Raw genomic sequence first — 17,486 nt, 5'->3', positions numbered from 1 at the left:
AATGGAATGAACAACCATAGTCCTAGTAAGTAGTATATTTCTTATAAGCAGATCAAACATTTATCTTTATAAGTAATAACTCAAATCATTCATTATGTATAAAAAAAAAAAAGATATCTTTCTAACAAAACTTTTTATGCATAAGGTAAATTAAAAATCAACCATCAATGGTCAAATTTATTAATAAATCTCAATTATGTCAAACGTTAATGATCTATTCCAATGATTATTATAATGTTTAGAATTTAACTATGGTCATGTTTAACGCTTGTAATAAAGGCGACCAAGTTTTCTCCCCTTAGCTAGGTTTTTACTTATATCAATTAGTGGTTCAACCTAGAAGGATGTCCTGATAACGGCCTACATATTTACCCCTTAATGGGTTCTAGTCATAGCGACATGAACATAACCCATCAATCTTAATCTCCAATAACTTATAATGAAAACTAGAAACCATCTCATGAATCGGTTTCACAAATCGAATCATATAATCTTTCTCAATTGCATTTATCAAATAGAATGCATTTCAAAAAGTATTTCACAAATCAATCCATATAGCTTTTGGTAATTTCTTCCACATGACATTTAATGAAGACATTCATAAATGATCGTTTCAAACTATTTCATATAATGCCTTCCAATATCTTGTCAATTGACTAAAAAGATAGTTGAAACTTGATTCAATCTATGTAAGAAATATGCTATTTCATAATTCATACTATATTAAACTTCTACCACTTTTAAGATATGAGTTTGTAAATTCATAGAAAAGAAAAGACCACTCACCTAGATAGGCTGAAAAACAACCTACAAAGGTTACTCAAACTGACAAGCTTTTGTTCCTATCAATCAATTGAAAACAATATTAAAATCTGCGTAATACACTACTCTAACGATCACCTCTATTAACTACACTTAACCATTGATAAAATAACTTCTATGTGCTAACACATAAATTCATTTATAACAAATGTTTATTTGTGCCCATTATGCATAAGTCACACACGAAACTTAAGAATTTCATTATGATCAAACCGTACTTTGGTCAAACCTTACGGCTCCACAACTCTCTAAACTATCATTTCCTTATAAATCTACAATCAAATAACTTTAAAATTGGACTTCGCAAATCAAAATTCACATAACTTCAGATTTATGACCTAATTTTGAAAATTATTTCAATTAAACAAATAATGGACTTAAATACTTACTAAGCGTTGCAATTCGAAATCAATTCAGCTTGTCGGGCCTTTGAAACGGCTGCGCCCAAAAAATTTCTCTCTTTCTCCTTTCCCTCTTGTTCCTATTCGCGGGCGAGCTTCTTCCTTCTTCTTCGTTTTTTCTGCACTGGCTTCAACGCTTCATCTGTTGAAGAGGAATAAAACGGGTTGGGTTTGGGCTTTGTAATGGGCTGGGCTCATGGGCCCATATAATACAGACAAAACTCTATTTTCTAGGGTGGCGGAGATACTATTTTCGTTGAGTATCTGCAATTCGGTCCATCAGATACTGCTTGATGCGCAAGACTTTCTTTTTCTTTTCTTTTTTTTTTTGGTAAAACTTGATGCGCAAGACTTGTTCTACGATTAATCAATAAATGGTTCTGTCGCAATGCATGATGAAAGACAAAACTGCAATAATGACTGGATTTTTTTTTCTTTTCCAATTGAATACGTGCACATCAAAGCAATAACATAGCTTGAGGAGAAATTGACGGGAGCGGAAGCAATAGGGGAACAAGCCACTCGTGCACGCACTAATCTATTGAGCAACCTGCTGGAACCGTGTCCTAAGTGTCCTCTAGGAGTGTCGACCAACCCTTAATTTATCAGAAACTCTATGTCTTCACCTCCTAATCAGATCTAGATCTTGATCTGTTCGCAGGTTTTGCCGAGCCTGATGTTGTTGAAGTTCAAGACAGTCCTGCAAAAACCCAATTTGTTTAACTTTGTCATGCTGCAGTATTCTAAGTCCAATGGCAGGGTAATGTGGCAGCAAAGGAGGCAAGGAATGGAGATGCTCTTTACTTATTTCTGCAACAAACGCCCGCACGAACGAACGACAAATTCGCGGTGACAGCTCATTTCCGTATTAAATTAACAGCTGAATTGTCAAGGACCGTGTTGGTGATGGATGTGACAGCTTGACGAATTCTTAGGAGAAGCCATTTCGGACCACATGGTGACACATCGAAATGAATAAGTCCTGTCCCTGATTGCCTATATATATATATAGAGTGATGGAATTGGATCCACCATCCGAAAACTCAAAGCTTCAAACACAAAAAAGAAGAGCAACCATTAGCGATGGCTAGCCCTTTATACATGTTCAATCGCAAGTACCATGTTCGATCGATTAGCTTGCCTTCCAGATCCCACCCAACCACCCTTAAAATTGAAGAGGAGCTCAACAAGCTCAAGTCGTGGGAGCTGACATCGACTCTGTCATTCGAGTCGATCGGCGTGGGGCTCTCAGGCCTTGAGGATGTGTATGGGTGCTTGGATGAGCTTCTCAACATGTCGGCCACCCGACAAGTCCTCTCTCAGAACAAGCAAGAGAAGTGCATCAATGAACTGTTGGATTCCTCGGTTCAGCTATTGGATGTCTGTGGCATCGCCAGGGACCTGGTCTCGCAAGTCAAGGAACATGTTCAAATCCTCCAATCTGCACTCCGAAGAAGGAAGGGAGATTTGAGCGTTGAAACGTGTCTCTCATACTATACGAACTTCAGGAAGAAGGCAAAGAAGGACGCCAAGAGATTGAGCGGGGCTCTGAAGCAAATGGAAAGCCGGTTTCCTCCTCTCGTCAATCAAGATGACCATTTCTTGGCTGTGATGAGAGTTCTGAGAGAAGCCAGCGACTTCAGCATTTCCATATTCCAGTCCGTACTCAGTCCATTGTCAGGACCCGTCTCAAGTCCTAAGCAGTCGAGATGGTCGCTGATCTCAAGATTGATCCACAAGGGAGTGATAACATGCGAAGAGAGGCAAGAAAGTGAGAACGAGTTACAATACGTTGATGATGCCTTAAGCGTTCTACTAAAGAACCTTTCGGGGGATGAACCTAGGGCCGAAAATGTACAAATTGTACAGAAGCAATTGAAGGATCTGGAGAAAAGCCTCGGAAGCCTTGATGAAGGACTCGAAAGCGTTTTCAGGCAATTGATTAGATCAAGGGCCTCACTTTTGAACATAATCTCCCAATAGTGGGAGAGCTCAGTCGGCCCTTAGTTTTTTGTCCTTCAATCCTGGAAAGAATCCAAAATTTTGGTGGATCTGTATAGGGATTTTCAGTTTTTTTTTTTTTGGGGGGGTCAAAATCCATACATGTACATTGATGAAACATGAGAATCTACAAAAACCTTGGTGTCTTACTGCACATCTGTTCCTTTTTCCTTCTTTGCCGAATGCTCAAGAAAGTTGCCCGTGCAAATGCGCATCCCGCACACAAACAATTCACTCGTAGAATTTCTGTTCTAGTGCCCTCTTGCTAGAAAGGAGGACAACCGCAGAAGGAGAACCTGCTTTTGCATTTGTGCTTTCGATACTTTAAAAAATGTTTCAAATCAGCAAAAGTTAAAGTTGTAATCTTTTAGTACGGATAAGAAAGACGGACATAAAAAGAATCTAACTGCAGATGGCGAAAATTTTTTAGCCATATTCTTGCTATTTGCCTTGGCATCTTTAGAAGGCTGTCCATTTCTGAGGTTATAAAGTACTACGTATTTACACATTTGCAGTCATTCATTTGAAAAAATTGCTTAGGAAATGATGCTCGTTTAACCTCTTATTTAGAAGGTCATACATGGATGACTAACCACAAGCGTCAAGGTTTTAGTTAAAGGCACTCATTTGATTATAGTTAGAGTGAAGTTTCTGCATCTTTAATTTGCCTGAACTTTCGAAAAATCAGATCTGATTGGAAGACATGAATCACAGCCAAGATTTGCTTCTTCGTCTGTGCTTCTTCTATCAGTAGAAGTTGTCTCTCGTATCAAGCGTGGAATCACTATATAGATCTTTGGGCAAGGCATTCGCTTGACTTGTTCTAGTAACATTTATGGAAGATTCTCTACATTACTTGTGACAACAGATGAGTTGATTTTCATTAGGCAAAGAACAGTTCCGACTCATCAAGTTGAGTCGATCATGTAAAAGAAAAACCCAGCCTTGACAACAGGATAATTCGTGAAAAACAATAGAAAACAATAGTAAAGAGCAATTGAAACCAGCGAGGATTTCTATTTTCCACGCCTCTGATATTTAAAGAACCATGAACTTGGTCATGTCTGATTAATTGACCCCCCTTCCTAGGCTGATCAATTAGAGACAAAACTAGTCGGTTCACAAAAGGGATTGGCGGCTTCTTAGAGATTACTCACAGACATGACATATCCGAGGACCTGGATATGGTACCTAATACATGAATGTGATCTACGCACCTAACTGAGGGATCCTGGATTGGCAGGTTGCTGTCCTGAAAGGAAACACCAATTAATTATGCCACTCGTGCGTCCACTATAGTAATATTATCTGCTTCCTTCATTTATCTCATCATCATCCACCGCCTACTTCTGCAATAATTGTACCACATTTAACAAAAACGTTGGTTCCTGATCTCTCCAGATCTCCAGATTCCAGTCTCTCGAGACTCCTCTTTTGTCTTGAGATGAAGAATGCACACACTATTTTAATGCGCCCGCCAGCTCCCACAGATAAGTCTATGCAGTCGGTGACGGGACCACCCATGGGGCGAAGATAAAGAGGCCAGATATTGCCGAATTCAAATATGAATCAAGTGATTCTGTACAAAGTGCACGATTCTAGATGCAGTGTATCTGGGAAATAAGAGAGATATAGTGCTGCTCCATTCTGCATATTCAATGCCTTGTTGGTGGAAGAAATGACAATAAAATTCATGCCATTAGAAACTCACACCGTCTTCACATGCCCATCTCCTGTTGATTGAGGGATTCAGATTATGCATATTCAAGAATCCGTACTGGGTATAAATACATCGTTATGACGGATGGTGGCATTTCATTAATGCAACTTGAGCTGACAATTCTTAGCGCATCATGAAAAAATCAGGAATGGCCAGTTTCTCACCCGTAGCTAAGTGCCGGTACAAGAATCGTTCCATAAGCTTGCCTGCTCGGTCGCATCCGAGTGCCCGAAAAATTGAGGAAGAGCTCGACAAGCTCAGGTCCTGGCAGGAGGCACCACTGTTGTGCTCCTATAAGGCGGAGGAATTGCTCCAAGGCCTAGTTGGGCTCAGCGAGCTGTATACGTGCATTGCCGATTTCCTAGATTTGCCGTCCACCAGCAGAGCTCTAGGACAAAACCGGCATGAGGTGTGGCTTGACGAGTTGCTCCGAGGCTCCATAAACTACCTAGACATGTGCGGCAGGATCCAGGATGCGATCTCATCGTTGAAAGGAAGTGTTCGAGAGCTTCAATCTATCCTCAGAAGAAGCAAAGTCAGAATTCTTGACGTTGAGAACGACGTCAATGCGTATGTTTCCTTCAGAAAAGGGATGAGGAAGGAAATTGCAAGGTCTCAAGCAGTGCTTAAGCAACAGGAACACGGCATGTTCGAGGCAATCGCTCCCTTACTTCTCGACAATGACCTCTGTGCAGTAACAAGTGTACTGAGCGAGGCGAACGCTGTCGCTGGCTCCGTCTTCCTCGCGCTCCTGTCATTCCTATCATCGTCAGTTTCGAAACTGAAGCCAGGTAGATGGTCGACGGTTTCAAGGTCGGTACTCAAACGGGTGATAGTCTGCGATGACGATCGCCGGCAGAGCACAGGACCTAATGAGCTAGAGAGTGTGGACGTGGAGCTTACCAAGTTGCTGGAGTCCAATTCAGGCAAACACATCGAGAGCGAGAGGATCGAGTCAGCAAACTTGAAGTTACAGGCTTTAAGCGATTACATTGAAGGCCTTGAGAGCGGATTAGAGGGCTTGTTCAGGCACTTGATCCACACAAGAGTGTGCCTCCTGAATCTATTTTCCGGTTGAAAAGTTTTTACCAATTGTTCTTGTTCATGTATAGCCTGGTTATGTACCTGAAGAGAATTAATGATATAGATTCATTTATCCATATGAATATGTGCATGAGTTAGATTTATTTCAAGAACAAATGGCAATTTACTAATACATTTGGTGGTTTAGAAAAAAATGATTTTCTTCTTATTGAAAGAGGAAATCATCTTTCTCAATCTAAGTTTTTCAGTTTATGAAAAATATTTTTCATAGATGAACTAATTTTCTGTCATCCAAATATTGAAAAGTTAAAAAATATTTTTTTGAAAACAATTTTCTTTCAAATAAAATGTATCTTTAAGATACTTCCACATATCTCCTCAACAATGCCAAACCCAAGTTTACCAAGCGCATGATTTTGTCTAAAGAGTCTAAAAAACACTTCAATTCCCGAAGAAGCTTCGTGATCTGCCTTACTTTTAGAGATCTATCATGATTTTTTTTCCCTTTATTTGGACAAAGAACCTTTAATTTGATTTTGATAAAAGAGAATGACAAGGTCAAAAAAAGGAACCTCCACTAAGTTTTTTTTTTCTCCTATTGCTTCGTTAAATTCGATTATTTAAATGATTGTCGGTTCACTTTATCATGTTTATTTAACCGAAACGACCTCAGGCATATTTAAGAATAGGTTAAAAGGATAATGAAGTAACAAAATCAAATCATATTTCCTCGAATCGCGGCGATGTCCCCACATTTCCTTTTTTTGTTGAGCAAAACTCGATGCAATCAATGGGGGCAAAAAAACAAAGGAAAATAGTGTGACGAGATGATGGTGTTCCTTGAAAGAGACTGGACGTTTTCAATCATATACCAAGCGAAGAGCTCTCTATTTAGTATATTAAGCCAACATACAGAATCCTCCTCCTTGATTTTCCATGGGCCTTCATATCACATGTATTTATTGTGAATAGATAGGACACATTGTGGATTTTAATGATGAGCACCCGACAATAATTGAAAAATGAATAAGAATTTCTTGCCGCAAGAAAAATTAAATGAGGTGGTAATTTTTGATAAAAAGATAACATAGACACGAACACGACAAGCTAATAAGGGTAGGAGTAAGCGGTTTCAAGTTCTGTACATATTCCACCTGGAACTTGATATCTATCCATTGAAATAGTTTTCTTATTTTTTGGAACTTAAAAACTTACCCTATTATAAGTTCCAATGTCTACTCGAGTTTCATCTATATTATTAATTGAACGACTGTACTATCAATTGCTGCTACAATTCACTAACTATAACTTATAGACTCGTAAAAAATATGAACATTAATAAAGTAAGAGTCTCGATCATAAAATTGAAGTTCAGACTAGTGCTCCTGGATTATGCATTCATCATCTAACGTCATAGAATATGACAATATCGCATCAAGACATGAGCTAAAAAAAATTAAAACTCGTTCCAAGTCATAAGTTATCAGATATCGGTTACAAGTTTCAAGTTCTTTTGATTAAGAACTTAAAATCTACCCGTCAAAATAGATTCCATATTTTTTGGAGTTTGGAACCTACCCTACATATCTTAGAATCCAGAACCTACAGGTTCTCAGAGGTCCAATTCTCATATTGTAGGTTATATCTTGAAACCATGCTCAACCCTAAATAGGAGGCTTAGATTGAGTATCATCATTTTCAGGTTGATTTTGTGTCAACCCGCCATACATGATTAATAATTGGATTGTGTTCATGTCAAACTTGCAAAGCATGATATTGACTTACCCATACATTTAAATAGCAGATTTGTGTTGTGTTAACCTTGAATATAACCTTTTTAGAACATGTATATTGGGAAAAGTATAAAAAAAAGTCCTCAACTTCTTGCATTTGTGCAATTCGGTCACAAATCTTTTAATTGTTCTAATTGAGTCCTAAACCTTTTGACAATTTGCCAAGGCATTCCATCCAACTAATTTTTTTTCCTAAAATCACTAACATTAATGCTATCAATTCTACATAGTACGGTCAGCAATGATGTAAATAATCTTTAAAAAAATTTGAATTTTTATTACTTTCTTTTCTTTTCTTTCCTTTCTTTTTTCTCCCTAACAATGAGCTAAAGAGGTTGCTGGCCACAACCTTCAACCCTCATTGGCCACAAGCAAAGGTGTTAGGCTCTCATCTAGATCCAAGAGAGGGCAACGACCTTCGCTTGTTGGCTAACAAGGGTTGTGATGCCCTCGTTAGCCCATAGTTGTAAAAATAATAATAATAATAATAATAATAATAACAATAAATAAATAAATAATAAATAATAAGAAAATAATGAAATTTCAAAAAAGAAATATTAAAAGAATTATAATTTATGTTTGTATTGGCGGTGGTCGTGTAATGTAAGATGGCCAGTATATTAGCGATTTCTAGCTAAAACTGGATGGATATATTATGGTTACGTTTGGTTCAACATTTGCAATGGGCTTTGAGTCCAATGCAAATACTGAAAGGCCAAATTATATGGGAAAATGCAATTGCGTTTGGTAAATTTTTTTTGCAAATGGACTTTGAGTTGAACGTACATTTGGTAAAGAAAATTTTCGCAATGGGCATATATATTTCTTTTTTCTCTTTTCTTTTTTAAATTGAACTAAACTATTCACTGGACCAACAAACGGCTATGGCCGCCGACGAGCTAGATTTGGCACCGGTGGCCGTCGACTGAGGTCGCCCGAGGTCGGGCGACCTCCGGCGAGGGTCGCGCAGCCCAGCCGAGGGCCACCGGAGGTTGCCCAACCTCGGGCGACCCTCGGCAAGGGTCGCTCGACCTTGGGGCCGCGAGACCCAAGCGAGGGCCGCCTCGCAGCCATGAGACCTAGGCGGCGGTCGCTTGGGTCGCGCGGCCCCAGGTTGAGTGACCCTTGCCGAGGGTCGCCCGAGGTCGGGCAACCTCCAACGGCCCCTCGGCTAGGTCGCGCAACCCTCGCCGAAGGTTGCCCGACCTCGGGCGACCTCAGCTGACGGCCGTTGGTGCCAAATCTGGCTCGGCGGCGGCCGTAGCCCTTCGCCGGACCGACGAAGGGCTACCTCTTTTTCAATTAAAAAAAAAAACGGGGGCAAAATTGAAAATATTAAAAATTAGTGAGAGTAGTTTTGGAAGAGAAAAAATAATTTCAGCCTTCAGCGGAATACTGAAAGCCTAAAGCTAGTCCCTACTAGCTTTGAGCTTTCAACATTTTGAAGGTAAGTTGAAAGCTGAAAGCTAGCAAAAAAATTGAACCAAATGGTCCAGCATTTCCCCAAGGGGCTTTCAAGACTAAAAGCCCCTTGGAAATGCTGAATCAAACGCAGCCATATTAGCAAATCTCAAAAGGTTTAGAATTCAATTGGTACAATTGAGAGATTTATGATTGAATTGACACAAGTGCAATTTGTTTAAGACTTTTTTGGTACTTTTCCCATATTAATTCATAATAATTCTAATGCTTGTTTTATCCCTCATGCTACCAACTATTGTAATTTTTATTTTTATTTTTTGTTGAAAGAAAATTGTATTCATTGTTCAAAAGGATACATAAGAAGTAGGGAGTTTTCATGACAAAACATAACGAAATAGAATAAGAATATTGACTTTACCAAAAAAAAAAAAAATAGAACAAGAATATTGAAAAAGTAAAGCCAAATCTAGAAAACAAGAAAGATCAACCGCGCACCAATAAAGTCAACTACACAATTGTTCCATAAGACCGGATCTATCAAGCAAAATTATTAGCGGTTAGTCACTAGATCTCATGTCTTTGTCAATGATGAGTATATGTCGAAAATTCATTCTTTAATAATTACAATGTTGTCAGTTGGTAGTGCGCACCTATGTTTAACTTCCTTTACACCATTGCCATTAGGAAACAATCAAAATAGGTTGAACAAACATATATCATACATGTGGAGGAGCAAATTTTCATTGAATACGCCAAAGCTTTTGTGATTATCATTAAATCTAAAGGCAAATAATTTGTCCATGAACAGAATAGAGGAATATCAAATCTCCAAAAACATATTTATTAAATTGTCAAATCTAGATCGGGAGAGGATATCACTCAATATTAGAAGTAGACGAGGAGAGTTTAAACTTTCAAATCGAGAATTAGACTGGAAGAAGAGAGTTCCTGACTCTAATTCAAAAGAGAAGATAAGGAAAGAAAAGAACAATAAAATACAAACAAAATCAACAAAATAGGGAGGGGAAGGTGAGATTAGCTTAAACCTTCCCTATAACTGAAAGTTGAAGAAGATGATGGATAGAAGAGAGAGAGAGAGAACTTTTTGAATCTCAATGAATTGGAAAGTCACTTGGTGGGTTTGTGATTTTATGTTGGCTTGACATGTGATTTGTGCATTTGTTCAACATTTTGAAAGCCCATTATAGAAATACAAAATAATTTAGCATAAAGGGTTTTAGGTAAATGCAAAGGCTGTTTAGTAAACTACGCTTTGAGAAATAATTTTAAGAAAAATGTCATTTGATAGAAAACATATTTGAAAGCCATTTGGATAATTAATTTTTATTTTTTTATTTTTACTTGTTTAAAATTGAAAATTATATATATATAAAAGACCAAACCCTTTGACCTTAGCAAGGGCCGTTAGAGGTCACACAACCTCGAGTGGCTCATGTGACCCTTGTCGGAGGTTGCTCGAGGTGCATTTGGTTCAACTTTCCAAGAGGCTTTCAGCCTCCAAAGCCCATGAGAAAATGTTGGGTGTTTGACAAACTTTTTCAATGGGCTTTTGGTCAAATGTTGGCATTGGGAAAGCTAAAAACCCAATGCTAATAAGGACTAGCTTTGAGCTTAAATTAGTTAGTTTTTTTCAAAACTACCCCCACAAATTCTTTAATTTTAAGTTTTAAACCTTATTATTCCAAAACTACCATCACATTTGACAAAGAGTTTGATAATTTTTAATAAAAAAGAAAAATTAAACCCAAAAGCCCTTTATAAAAAAAAATATTTGCCAAATACTCTTGATGCCAAAATAGCTTTGGAAAGAATTTTTTACCATGTGCAATTTACATTTTCTTAAAGCCCTTTAGGTCAAAGACATTTGCTTTTCCTCAAAGCCAATTTCCAAAGTCGAACCAAATGCAACGGTAGCCCTTCGTAGGACCAACAAAGGGTTTAGTCCTTTTTAAATAAATAATAATAATGAGAAATAAAATCAGAATTTTGAAGAATTGGTAAGGGTAGTTTTGAAAAGAAAAAAATGAGTTCAACATTTGGCTAAATAGTGAAAGTCCAATGCTAGTAGGCTTTCAATCTTCCAAATACTAACTTTCAAGTGAAAGCTTCTTCAAAATAATTGCCAAACAGTCTAACATTTCCCCAAGGGGTTTTGGAGGTTGAACCAAATGCACTTGTGTGGAAATTTATTCTAAGATAAAATTCAAATTCGAAAAGTTAAACATAAATTGAAAATCCTAAATCCTCAATTCTCTCGCCTCATCTCATTCTTTTTGGGTTAGTTCTGGGAAAAAATCGCAAGTTAGTTTGGTTGTTTTACGTTTTAAAAATTGTTCCGGGAACGAAATAGAAAAAGTATTTCTGTTCCGGAACAATTTTTGAACAAAATACGCGTTTGGTAAACTTGTTCCGGGGGAATAAAAAATAAAAAAAACATGTTTGGTAAATTTGGATAATTTTTTTATTTCTTTTATTTTTTCTATTTTTTTCTTTTTTTTTTTTTTTTTCTTTTTTCTTTTTCTTTTTTTTTTTTTTCTTCTTTTGGCGGTCGCCGCCAAGGCCTTGGCCGGCGACCGCCAAGGCGAGGGCCGAGCTCGCCCGGCGGCGGGCGCGGCCTCGCCGGCCACCGCCCGGCGAGGCCGAGGCTCGCCGGCCGCCGGGCGAGCTCGGCCTCGCCGGCTCCGGGCGAGCTCGAGGCCGGATCCGGGCGAGATCGAGCCTCGCCTGTGCCGGCGCGAGGTCGGCCTCGCCTTGTCCGGCGAGGCCGAGCTCGCCCGGCCGCCGGCGAGCCGCGGCCTCGCCGGGCCACCGCCCGAGGCCGAGGCTCGCCGACCGCCGCGAGCTCGGCCTCGCCGGATGGAATGGCATTTAGTTTTGGCCTCGCCATCGGGCGAGCTCGACCCAAGCTTATCTTTCGTTAGTACGGCCGTCCAATATCTGGCGAGGCCGACCCTCGCCCCGGCCTACGGCGAGCGTCGGCCTTAGTTATAAAAGAAAAAAAAAAAAAAAGTATTTGTGTTCCAAACAAGTTTTGTGTTTCTTGTTTACTTTTTCTTTTTTTGTTCTCAAAAGAACCAAAAGGAAAACGCACCCAAACGCGTTTTACTGTTCTTTTTTGTTCCCCAGAACAAAAAAACAGAAAAACTGTTTAAAAACAAAAAAGAAGTGCAAACAAACGGGGCCTTAGTTTCTTTATGGAATGGCATTTAGTTTTGGGTATCTGACCCAAGCTTATCTTTCGTTAGTACTCCGTCCAATATCTCGTTAGTTATATATGTGCCAACAGACGTGATAAATGACTTCAAAACAGATTTAGTGTTAAGAACAATAGATTCAATGTGAAAAATAACATACACCTACAAGATGGATCTGACGTGGAGTGTGGTACCCAAACTTACCTTTCATTAGTACTCCTTTCAATATCTCGTTAATTATATATATACATGCCAACCGACGTGACAAATGACTTCAAAATGGATCTAGCATTGAGAAAGATAGATCTAATGTGGAAAATAATAGACGACTACAAGATCGATCTAATGTGGAGAGTGTTAGATCAAACAAGGAAAATTATTATCACACAAATATTTGAAGGGATATTGAGCAAAATGCTCCCTCGTGATAGATTGGAATTAGGAATATTGAGTTGAGATTCTTTATGATATGAAGATTAACTTTAGCTATATGATATTTTTAATGTTGTGATATGAAGATTAATTTTAGCTATATGATAATTTTAACTGTACTAACCTATTCTTTTCTCACTCAGCATCATTCCTATGCCGACTCTAATCTCTCCATTGGTCTCAGGCTTTCACCCTCTTTCTCATCTTTTCTCTAGGAATCCAATCATCTCTCTTTTTCTCTTTCAATTACGGAAGAGGAGGATCTGGAGAGGCAAAGATAAATACTTGTCCGGAGGAGCAAGTACAATCACGGCCATTAATCACGCGAGATCCGCATCCAACGGTGGTCGCCGCGGTTCGGATCCATGTGGGGCCGGGCCCCAGCGAGAATTCTCGGCCTGCATCTGCCACGTGTCCCACGAGGAATGGAGGTTTGCAACGGCTCCCTCACAGCCCGTCCTAGGATGCCATAACAAGAGCACGCTCTCGTGCTCCCCCCAACGGCTACTTTCCCGAATCCCAAAGAGTGCGGCGCCACCGCCTCCGCCAGCGCAACGCCCCCTCGATCACCACCGTCGATCCTCGACCGACCGGGCCGGCGCGGGGCCCCTCCACCGTCCGATCGACCGACCCCGGGGGCCGATCGAGCCGACCGTTACGCTGCGCACTGCACTCCCGTAGTCCTCCCCACAGCAGAGCAAGAAGTGCTTCACAGCTCGCCGTGCCTGCTTGCCTTTTCATCTCTCTCTCTCTCTCTCTTCTGCGTTAAGAGCGAGGAGGAGGAGGAGGAGCAATGGCGGTGGCGAGCGAGGCCGGTTCGCAGGCGAAGAAGCTCATGAAGCTCACCATCTCCCTCTTCGGAGGAGGCTTCAAATCCTCCAAATGGTAAACCTTCCCTCAAACCCCACTCCCTTTCTGCTTCTCGCTAGGAAATGGCCGCGCCGTCGCTTGCGGCGGAGCGAATGCGGAAGAGGGGATCGGTTCCCGATTTCGGCCTCAAAATGTCGACTTTTAGTTAACCCAGAAATGGTTTACCTGGGGGCGTTTTCTTTTTCCGTGTTCTGGGTAGTAGCGAATGAGAGGTGAGGGGTTTTCTGTGGGTTATATTCATGGAGAGTTTTTTCTTGGTTGCTTGTTTGTGGGAATGAGCAGCAAGACGGCGGCGAAGATGACGGTGGCGAGGATAAAGCTGCTGCGGAACAAGAGGCAGGCGGTGGTGAGGCAGATGAGGCGGGACATCGCGTTGCTCCTCCAGTCTGGTCAGGACGCCACTGCTCGTGTCCGGGTACATCCGGTTCTCCTACAGCGCTTTGCTTTTGGTTATTGCATTGGCGGTTGGTGTTGTTGCTTTTTGTATTGGACGGAATTCGTGTTTGTGTTGAGAAATTTGGTCTTGGGGAAAAGGGTTGCTCTCGAATTTCCAGTGTTTTGTGTACGTCTAATTTATAATTAGAATGCTTTGAGAATGCTGAACTTGAAATGGTCATATTGGTTATCTGTGTATCGTGTGTATCGTTAGCTTCTGAAACTAAAGTCTGTATCTTGGTAGTGATTGCACCTCTGGGTCTGGTTAGCTGCTTGTGCAACTTTTCATCTTGCATCGCTTAGCAGATACTTAATGTGTCTAGACATTGCTGAATCGGCGATGTAATGTGTCTAAACTTAATGTGTCTAGACATTACTGAATCGGTGATGTAATGACGTGACTATGATAAACTTGGAAAAATCATTTGGCTCCTGGATTCCCTGGCTAAGGGATGGCAGGTTGGCTCTCGAGGCAATCCCTAGTGAGCTACCTGAGCTCAAGTTCAATGTGTCTGAATTAAAATGAACAAAATGGGAAGCAGAAAAGAATTTTAGGCATAGCTCAACTTGTAGGGTCTGGGGTGTGCGTCTTAGGTTGGAAAAGTTCTTTTAGTTGTCTCCTTACGTGAATGGCATTAACATTATTTGTGTGTCTTGTACTCTTATAAAAGCATGTTATGGTAAAAGTCCCAATTATCACTTCTTTTATGCAATGAGTGATTGAGGTGAGTATAGAGGACATTGAGAAAGATAATATTTGCTATCACTTTCTGCATGAAACAAGATGTGGGAGTTCTGGGATAATCTTTTGAGATACCACAGCTTTTGGACCATTTCATAGTCATAGTTGTTGAAACAGTGCAGTGTATGTCAAGGAGGGGTGGGAACTGTCTCTAGTTGTTGGTTATGTGGATGTATCTTGCATTATTGTACATGATTAAGTCTCTAAATGGTGGAAATTGCTGAAGAGACAATCTGGTTGTAGGTTGCATCATTTTTCACTGTAAATAAGTGTGTAATCAATTTGCATGTGTTTGCTTTGCAGGTTGAGCATGTGCTAAGAGAACAAAATATTTTGGCTGCAAATGAGTTCATTGAGCTCTTCTGCGAGTTAATTGTTGCCAGACTTCAAATCATTTCAAAGCAAAGGTGAAAGAAATGCCTGATCTTCAGAAAACTAAGCAAGTTTGCATATTTACTTCTGCTCCTCAATTACTGTGTCCTGATGGGGATCATATGTGCAGGGAATGCCCAGCAGATCTCAAGGAAGGTATTTCAAGTTTAATATTTGCAGCACCGAGGTGCTCAGAAATTCCAGAATTGGCTGCAATTAGGAAACTTTTTGAGAAGAAGTATGGCAAAGATTTCGTGGCTGCCGCGATTGAGTTGCGACCAAACTGTGGTGTTAACCGGATGGTAAAACTTCGAATGGACTGAATCTTTACTTGTGGTTCCTTGTCTATATGTTGTTGTTTTAAAGTTAAAGAAGTTAATTATTTCCAGTCAATGCATTGATATTTAGTTGATTGGCAGCGCATAATATGTGTAATCTTGTCCAAAATACTAACTTGAATGAATTCTTTTTAGCTAATTGACAAGCTCTCCGTTAGAACCCCATCTGGTGAAACAAAAATGAAAGTATTGAAGGAAATAGCAAAGGAGCACCAGGTTGAATGGGATACTACAGAGTCTGAACAGGAGCTTCTAAAGCCTCCTGAGGAGAAAATAGTGGGCTCTCTCTACCTGTCTCTCTCAAATTCATACTTTACTGTTCAGTCGAAAACCTGTTTATGTTCCCCACTTCCTTCTGTTCTTAATCAGGAAGGACCACAAAAGTTTGTTAGTGCAGCCAGCTTCCCAGTGAAGCCTGTGGGGGTTCAGTCCGTCAATCCAAATGAGCATAGTGCAAGGTAAAGGGATCCCACTTTGTTTCTCCTCAATCATTTTCATAAGCATGAATCGTTCTTACAATTGCTCTTTTGTTGCTTTCCCCTTAGACCAAAAGGCGGCAACAGGGAAACTTCGCAGTATGAGGACTCCACATCAGCTGCCGAAGCCGCTGCAGAATCTGCCCGGAAAGCAGTTGCTGCTGCGCAAGCTGCTGCCTATCTAGCAAACAAAGAACCAAATCAAGCGGCTCACATTCACCGATCCCCTACTTCATTTGTGCAAAATGATTTTTCGAGCTTTTCTCACAATCAGCAGGCAAGATTCGGACATCCAAATTATGGAAATTATGCGAACAATGAGGAGAGAAGTTATTCCCCATATGTGGAGACCGGAGAAGCTCATAGAAGGCACAGCTACAACAGTGTCAGTTTAGCTCATCCAGAGTCAAAGTTTAAAGATGGAGTAAGTGTCGAAAAGTTTCGTTTTTCAGGAGACGATGACTTGCTCTCTACCCACCTTGGCGATGGAAAGACGTATCGTAGGCACAGCTACAATGCTCCCTCCACACGTTCAGACATAAAGTTCGACGAATCAGACTATGAGGAAAATGAAGAGGTGGAAGATCCCTCCAGCGAAGCCTGCCCACCACCAGCTCGGCCTCCGCCTCTGGCACCGTCATCTGATACACGAGACGCTGTCCCTCATGTTCATCCGAAATTGCCACCGGATTATGATGACCTTGCAGCCCGCTTCAAAGCGCTCAAGTACCGGAAGTGAAGTGATGGATCTGAAAGCGCTCAGTCTTGGTTGCTCCGTTCACATGCCACTTTTGTCGATTATGATTTCCTATCTTGTCTACCCAGCAATTCTATTACGAGGACACTAAACAGATGTAAATTGATACAGTTTGTTCTTAATCCATACTATACGTTTGTTCACTGGTTTGTCTTGGATTATCGGTAAATGTCCTAAACAGCAAGATAACAAAAGACAATCTGCCACGATTCGTTCGACATGTACCGTAAGAAGGTGATTAGCAAAGTCGATCCAAATTAGATTTACAATCCAATTCAATGAACTGGAATCAGAGGGGCACGAGATGGCAATCCGTGTGTGAACTGGATGATAAGGAAGTGAAGAAGGAAAGCTACACATAACTGCTCATATTGAAAATTAGGCTGTGGTCAGTGCAGGTGCCATTAATGAAGCGAACCTATGAGCTGACTTTGGTCGATTCTTGAGTGCTCTTCTTGCATCCTAGGCTGTGTTCTGTCGGCTGCTCTGATCATTCATTTTCTTTAGCTTGGAGTTTGTCCAGGTCATCCTGCAATAGCACGACACGGACAAGCCCACAGCAAGTTGAACAAATTGGACAAGTAGATGATATTTGCATAGGAATTTCATTGTATCCTATGTCAATGCAAAGAAGAAAGCGAGAATT

The 17,486-nt window shown here is 40.5% G+C and overlaps 3 protein-coding genes across 3 annotated transcripts; all 3 read left to right on the top strand.

Annotated features, from left to right (window-relative positions):
• The first annotated feature begins 2,250 nt into the window (after positions 1-2,250).
• On the top strand, positions 2,251-3,350 carry LOC104420776. Its single transcript, XM_010032556.3, has one exon. The coding sequence runs from the start codon at positions 2,307-2,309 to the stop codon at positions 3,204-3,206; it is 900 nt and encodes a 299-aa protein (XP_010030858.2). The 5' UTR covers positions 2,251-2,306; the 3' UTR covers positions 3,207-3,350.
• A 1,473-nt stretch (positions 3,351-4,823) lies between these two features.
• Positions 4,824-6,054, top strand: LOC104419598. Its single transcript, XM_039304713.1, has one exon. It carries the CDS (start codon positions 5,078-5,080, stop codon positions 6,020-6,022), a length of 945 nt encoding a protein of 314 aa, XP_039160647.1. The 5' UTR covers positions 4,824-5,077; the 3' UTR covers positions 6,023-6,054.
• A 7,333-nt stretch (positions 6,055-13,387) lies between these two features.
• LOC104419600 (IST1-like protein) lies at positions 13,388-16,983 on the top strand. Its single transcript, XM_010031307.3, has 7 exons — positions 13,388-13,735; positions 14,003-14,135; positions 15,201-15,304; positions 15,400-15,571; positions 15,743-15,883; positions 15,977-16,065; positions 16,153-16,983. The coding sequence occupies exons 1-7, from the start codon at positions 13,644-13,646 to the stop codon at positions 16,820-16,822; spliced, it is 1,401 nt and encodes a 466-aa protein (XP_010029609.2). The 5' UTR covers positions 13,388-13,643; the 3' UTR covers positions 16,823-16,983.
• The last annotated feature ends 503 nt before the right edge of the window (positions 16,984-17,486 follow it).

The sequence above is a fragment of the Eucalyptus grandis genome, chromosome 11 (assembly GCF_016545825.1).
Source record: "Eucalyptus grandis isolate ANBG69807.140 chromosome 11, ASM1654582v1, whole genome shotgun sequence".
NCBI classification, from domain to species: domain Eukaryota; kingdom Viridiplantae; phylum Streptophyta; class Magnoliopsida; order Myrtales; family Myrtaceae; genus Eucalyptus; species Eucalyptus grandis.
Note: the sequence above shows the minus strand (reverse complement) of the source record. Positions and strands in the feature narration are given on the sequence as shown.